Genomic DNA, 7,243 nt, shown 5'->3' with positions numbered 1-7,243 from the left:
TTTTTTTTTTTGGGGGGGGGGTTACCCCTAGAAACTGCAGCTTTTAGCTCTGCAGTGGAATAATGTGCATCCATCCACTTTGAGTCTCTCTCTGTATAGTACTCCGGTGCGATGGGAGATTCTGCCTACTGACAAAATCTTGTTTATCCACAGGGGATTTGTTTGAAACTGTAAAAAGTTTAGACATTCTTAAATTCACTTTTACAGTCAGTTTGTTTGTTCTCTCTGTAAATCAGTGGTTTCTTCTGGCTACTTCACAGTCAGAATAAAAAGGCGTGCTTGAAAGGTTAAATGGTCTGACTGAACTGCTCTTAGATTAAGAGTGAGTGTGTGTGTGCGCGTGTGTGTGCGTGTGTGTGTGTGCGTGTGTGTGTGTGTGTGTGTGTGTGTGTGTGTGTTTACTTGTCTGATTGAAACACAGGTGTGAGTGCCCATGTTGGTCATATTATGCTTACATATATCTTAGTATTTAAGGATTGACTGGAAGGTCAATTTGTGAATATCTGATATGTTTCTCTATTCTCCTCATGCATCCATTATTTGCAGACTACAAAAACAATCACCTGCAGCCTTTCCTGTAATTAATTCATTAAAAATTAGACAAGTCTAACTGTGACTAGTCTCCAAATTCCTTCATTTTCCGTTAAATCAAAGCTACCGTCTTTAACAAAGAACCTGCAGCACATTCTTTCTTTTGTGTGCGTGTGAGAAAAGTGGAAGTGCACACAACCGGACTCTAGAGAAACGTGTTTGGGTATCAGCCAAGGTTAAAGCTGGATCGGTGCATTTCTAGTAACATTTCTTATTTTGAATATTCGAATGGTTCAAACAAGACAGACTCCAGCTGGCTTTTTTTTATCCATTTGCATCCATTCGGTCTTTTTCACCCGTGTCCTCTGCGTGTTCCCCACTCCCCCCCGTCCCGTTACTTGGTCACCTCCACCTTGTAATCTGTGGGGTTCGTAGCACACACTACTGTTGCTCCCCCACCTCCTTCCCACTCCTAGAAGCACTAACGCCTTTGGTTCATTCATACACTTACTACCACTCACATGTTATTGTTTTGTTGTTTTGTTTATTTTGCATCCCTTTCATACGTTCTTCCCTCTCAGACTCTGGACAAATACGTTTATTGCTAGCCTGGCTGAAGGAAAAAAAAACAAAAAAACAGCAATAATGTCAATTTCAAAGAATGGTGTAAAAAAAAAAAAAAAAGGGAGCGTTGTTACCGTGGAAACCACTCCCCTTGTACCCCTCCCTCCTCCCACCGTCTTTCTCCTCCCATCCACCTCTGTGCTGGTGATGCTCGCGTCTCTTCTCTCTCCACCCGGTTTGTCCTCACCTCTCCTGGACATGCTCCTCTCACACTGCCAGCGGAGGATACACGAGGAGGAGGAGGAGGAGGAAGAAGAAGAGGAGGAAGAGGAGACGAGGAGAAGCAGCTGCCTCTTCTCTCCCATCACTCCATCACTTTGAAAAGAGCAGAGCAACAACTAAAAGAAAAGAGGACACACAGGATTTACTTTCATACTTGCAAAAAACAAATTAGAATTATTATTATAATAACCCCTACTCTTCCCCATTCTCCTTTTCAAGGAGGGCATTTTTCTTCCCTTTCCCCCCCTTTCCTTTTCTACCCCGATTTTTTCCTCTGAGGTCCCGGTTTTGTTTTTTGCCACCAGCAAGCCCCTGAACTTCTCTGGGATTTCAGGTGAGGTGCGCGTGTGCAGTGTGTGGTGCTTTTCCCGTCTTTTTTCACTACCTATCATGGCTCACGCGGCCTCCCAGCTGAAGAAGAATCGGGGGGAAGTGGATGTGAATGCAATAGAGGACGAGAAGGAGAAGCGGAGGAAGAGCAGGAGAGCGTCGTCCCGGGAACAAAAGAGAAAGGTAACAGGCGAGGGCTGGCCGCCTGGTCGGGCTGGCCGCCTGGTCAGGCTGGCTGGCTGGCTGGCTGCTGGTGGCTTCATCTGTTCTGCTCTCTCTGTGTCGCTGGAGCGTAGCGCCGTGTAAGTGTGTGTGTGCGTGTGCGTCGTGTGTGTGCGTGTGTGTGCTCATTAAGCTCCCTCGGAGAGGTTTGGAGGACTCACGTGTGTTTATTCATGGATGTGCTCTTGTAAGTGTATTATTTGCTGCTGGCTGCCTAATTATGTGTGCTACATGTGTTATAATAACTCTTTCGTGAGAGCAGGTGCATTAAATGTTGCTGCGTAACTCAATGTCAAAACTATTGGAGGTGCAGTGATCAGGTTTTTTATTTAATTTTTTTCTCTGGCTTATGCCGGTTTCTGGTTTTCTTTGCGATCTGACCAGTGGATTCCGATTGTGACCTTTCTGACATTTCTTTTTTAAACCTACATCCTTTGAAAGAGAAAAGACTTTGTCATATTTTTTTTTTTAAACATAAGAAAAAAACTGCAGAAACCTGCATCACCCAGGTGGTGCAGGTGATGGACTGAAGATTGTGGAAATTTTTACTTTCAATAAATGTGGTTAATCAGGAAAAAAAATCTGGTCCTTTCAGTATTTGATCTGCCGATCATCGATCAGAATAAATCAAGGAGAAATTGACCAAGTCTGGGTTTTCTCCAGGGCTATAACAAAAAGAAAAAAGATGAAGTTTTGACTCTTAACAAAAAGATGATGGAAGCAGAAGACTATCCACACTTCTATCATCTCAAACCCAAATGTCCCTAATCTTTGTCAGAGTCTCATTAAACTCAAAGTGCAAACTGCTGGTTCAACACATGTAGAGACTAAAATCTGTGGAAAAATTGACTGATTTCAGTTTTTTAACCAATTGATAGATTTCTAAAAATCTTACCACCTGTCCACACATGATAACTTCACTACTACTGTTGAACTCTCAAGCTTTTGTTTCCTTGCCGTCCTCCAGCTCTCATCATTTACCGTCATTTTCTTTTCTTTTTTTTTTTTTGCTGAAGTACACCACTGAGCACATGTGATCTGCTCACTCTGCTCTCTAAAGAACGTGCGTTTGCATGTTCGCTGAATGGACGGCAGAAACACGAGATGTGAATAACTGCTGCTTTTATGATTTTTGTTTGGCTTCAGTCAGTTTCATTGTGGAGTCTCGTGTGTGTGTGTGTGTGTGCGTGTGTGTGTATGTGTGTGTGTGTGTGCACGCCCTCGGATGCAGAGACAGCCATGTATAATGCATACTCGACTGATTTATTGATGACTAAGCTTTTTCGTATGACGGGAAGTGAAATGCACGTGTATCTCTGGCCATCCGCCTCTCTTACATGTCGGCTCTCGAACTTTGGGCAAAGCGCAAAAACTTCTCCCGAAACAAAGAGACGGTCGACGGGATTACAGTAAACGTTAAGCGTTGAACTTCTAAAAGCACAAATACGTGTGTATCAGCTGTCCTGCGACTATTTCCGAAAGCATTTGCTGCATCCCCCATATTGATAGTGGCACATTTGACCGTGAGGGATCAATCCAATAACGGTGTACTTTGTGCCCATGGGTGCCTGGTTTTGAATTATGCTGCTGGCAATGTTATTTGACCTTCCCATATGCAAGGAGTGAGCCGTCATTGACAAATCTTTCAGAAACGGGGAAAAGATTGCGAATACGCTCGAGGAAAGTAGCGGCTTTCTTTGTGACGCAAACCCGTTAAAACGCGATCCACATGCGAGAGAACCTACTCGCTTTTCACACGTCTGAGGTGAAGATCAGCATTTCAGGTGGTTGTCTTAATGTAGGGTCATGTTTCATAGACGAGAACGACAGTCAGAGACGGAGAGGAGAGGCAAGGAGTCTGTTTTATGGATTAGATGCGTTCCGTTTACGACAGTCATCAGTTCTTGTTGTTTTTAATGTATATTTGCCTATTTTACTTTTTCAGGTTCCAAACTTGTAGCTCAGCTCCAATGTTCTGCTTGGTTCCTATTTGTGAGCTTTTATACCAATAGTGATTCAGTTTGACCCCTGCTGGGATGATATAATGATGCAAAGAGACAAAACATCCTCCTTCAATAAAATTCTTTTCTGTTTTTACACTGTGCTTTTGAGTATGACGCAGAAAGTAACTTGAGTTTTTCACTGATTTCGGTTTATTCTTTGGATGCCCTTACTTCTAAACTCGCTACCTCCGGCCTTCCAGCTCTCCTTTTGTCTTTAGAGTCCTGACTGACTAAGCATTGTCAGCATCACGGAGGCCAAGCACAAACGAGACATGCATAAAGCTTATTACATTACAGCCAATAAATTGCAAATTACAACTAATAACTTAATTTGAGATTAACGATTAAGTTTAAATACAAACTTAGCAAGTTTGACGAATGGAAAAAAAATATATTTAAAAAAATTACATTATGATTGCATTTCTTCTATTATGCAACTTGATATTGCTGCAGAGTGATATTGCCGCAAACTTGTACAACAAACTGCTTTGAGTCACTGCTTTCCACCGCTCCTACAGTCTCTATATTTAGACGTCAGAGCAGGTAGAAAACTTTGCATGGAGGACACTTGTAAATGTAGAGCTGCATTAGTCACCATCAGGCTGATTACTGCATGCAGAATGTTAGAAAGTCAAACTGCGTTTTGACAGAATCATAGTTCAATTCAGTTGTACGCTTTGAGGCATGTACACGTTCGCGGTAAAGATATGTGAACAATTGTTTATAATATTTTTTTTTAAGAAGATTTAGGTGTTGAGAATTGCCGATTGAAAACGCCTGATGACTGTAAGCTTTGGAGATTTTTTACCTTCCCTATGATCCTCATGGCATCAAAAATAAATCCCGGTCCTCCTCTTTCAGTCTGGTGACTAATGGCTAAAGGTATTTCAACACGTTTTGATACCAAGGAAACTTAAAGTCATGGAGTCCTACGTGGACAGTCCTAGAAACTGACAGAAAGAAATTGATTCGAATTAAATGCTGTATTTTTCTACTTTTTAAACTGTAAGATTGAGCTATTGCAATAAAAAGTTGAATTTACGTCAACTCTTTGACACAAATGACTAGAAATATGTGCAGTAGCAGTGTGACTTTTATTGGTGTAAAAGGTTGAATGGATATTAAGAGTGCAGATTTTCTTTTGTATATTTTCTTTTTCTTTCTGGAGTAAATTCATTATGTAAAGTACCACTTTGTAAAATAAAGTTAAACTGAGCTTTTAGCTTTATGCTTGTAGCCTTACTAGTATCAAATGTTTCCAACAAAGACAATGTTAGCTGTTAGAAATGACCCCCAAAATAGAACGGCAATACTGCGTATTTCTGCTGTCTTACATTTATAGACGCACCTATCCAAATTTTCAGGTCAGCCTGCGACGTTCTGTTGCACTGAAACATACTGTTCTGTCGGCCTTCCTGTTATCTGAACGGGAAATCCCTGTCCCTTCGTTCCATGAATTCTCCAACATGCTTTAGCTTCGGTGTCATTATTCCAAAGCCGGGGTCTCCCAGTGGATTCCCACAGACGCAGGCAGACAAAGACAGAGCAGAGCATAATTTTCCTCCTGATGTGCCCCAGTTTTACAAGGTTTCCCAGAACTGAGAACATGCTTTGGGACAGTACTAGTTATTCCTCTAATAAGACGTACGAACAGAGACGCTTCCATTCACCTTCGATTGTAAAACGGCGAGATGATGCTTTCAACCTTCTGACAACTTTAAGATGTCCCTCTCATCAGTTGTGAATGTTGCTATTATTTATTATTATCACCTTTTTTTAAAAGTCTATCTCATCAGTAAATCCAACGTAGAGAGCATTAAATAAATGCCACCAGACAAATAGCAGCGTCGAAACAGTACTTTAGCTTAATGCTGCACTTTGAGTTCGGCCCTGAGGGAATGTGGCAAGGCTGGGATTTTTCTTACCCTGAGAGGAAAAACTAAAAGAGGAAAATGTTCCTTATGCTCTTTATGCATAAAATAAATGCGTCTTTTATGTCCTTAATTTTTCTTTCATTCCTCCGTCTGCCTCCCTTCCATCATATTTCTCTCATATGCATTGCGACCCTCCTTCCTGCCTCCACCTCTTCCCTGCCCTTGTCCCCTACCATCAGCCCATCAAATATGGAGGTTAATGAATTCAGAAGCTCATGCGTGCCTCAGTTAATTGCGCTGGCACCAGGAACTCCTCTTTGTATTGCTAAGTGTTTTTACTATCAAGATGGCCACTGGCTAGAGTGAGAATCGAGTGAGGAGAGATTGTTAGCATTTAAGGGCAGCATAGAGGGGAAAAACAGAAACATATTTGTTTTTTCAGCAGAGATGAATTCATTTGTTGAATTCAAAACCATTTCTTTAAGCAAAAATGCCACATGACCCTAAATAAAATTCATGTTAAAAGTCTTGAAAAGGTTTTGGTCATTTGGTTCCAATAAAGTGTAAGCTTAAGCAGACAGTGAGCACAGTTTGTACTCACTTTGACAGCCAATAACGTAGCAGTTGTGTTGGATGACATGGTTGTTTTGCAGACCCCCGTATGGCGTCCGTTTCATTCCCTTTGATTCTCTTTGGGGTTTGTTTCCATTCTAAGCTATTTAGTTTTGCTTTGTTTTTGCAAAATGATCTGGGAACAGTTTTATCACCCTATGGGGTAACACTTTATTTGAAGGGGGGTGAATAAGACTGACATGACACTGTCGTAAACATGACATAACATGTCAGGAACATGAATAAGCCTTCATGAATATTTATGACTGTTGTCATAAAGCGTCATTCGGTAAATTATGACACTTTTAATACAAAGTTGACTTTATTCAGAATGTCTTTGTTATGACAACTTGACATTAACCAAGAAATCATTACTGATATAAATTTGTTATAAAAGTATTACTGATTGCACTTTAAAAATTAGGTAACTTTATGTTATTAAAGGTAAAGTTTAAACAGTAATGATTTCTTGGTTAATGTCAAGTCGTTATAACAAAGACATTTTGAATGTCAACTTTGTATTAAAAGTGTCATAATTTACCGAATGACGCTTTATGACAACAGTCATAAATATTCATGAAGACTTATTCATGTTCATGACAGGTGTTTATGACAGTGTCATGTCAGTCTTATTCACCCCCCTTCAAATAAAGTGTTACCCAAAATGGTTCAGTGGATTTTCTGCAGGCATACAGGAGACAAGTAAACCCCTCTGAAGAGCGAGCATCAACTAACGACAAAAATAAAAATCTAAATAGTCGTAGCAATGCTCCATTCTGCAATGCAACACCAAGATGTTCCATCATGGTTTACAACAAAAAGCAA

General features: G+C 40.8%; 1 protein-coding gene across 6 annotated transcripts in view; it reads left to right on the top strand.

Annotated features, from left to right (window-relative positions):
- The first annotated feature begins 1,253 nt into the window (after nucleotides 1-1,253).
- The window catches only part of LOC103476732 (ankyrin-3), a 93,066-nt gene continuing 87,076 nt past the window's right edge, over nucleotides 1,254-7,243 (top strand). For all 6 annotated transcript variants that reach the window (XM_017308911.1, XM_017308912.1, XM_017308910.1 and 3 more), the window contains exon 1: nucleotides 1,254-1,890. In XM_017308911.1, coding sequence (XP_017164400.1) covers nucleotides 1,768-1,890 — 123 coding nt within the window. In that variant the 5' untranslated portion in view covers nucleotides 1,254-1,767. The remainder of the gene's footprint in view (nucleotides 1,891-7,243) is intronic.

This window comes from Poecilia reticulata, linkage group LG15 (genome assembly GCF_000633615.1).
Source record: "Poecilia reticulata strain Guanapo linkage group LG15, Guppy_female_1.0+MT, whole genome shotgun sequence".
Lineage (NCBI taxonomy): Eukaryota > Metazoa > Chordata > Actinopteri > Cyprinodontiformes > Poeciliidae > Poecilia > Poecilia reticulata.
This window is presented reverse-complemented; position numbering and strand designations above follow the sequence as displayed.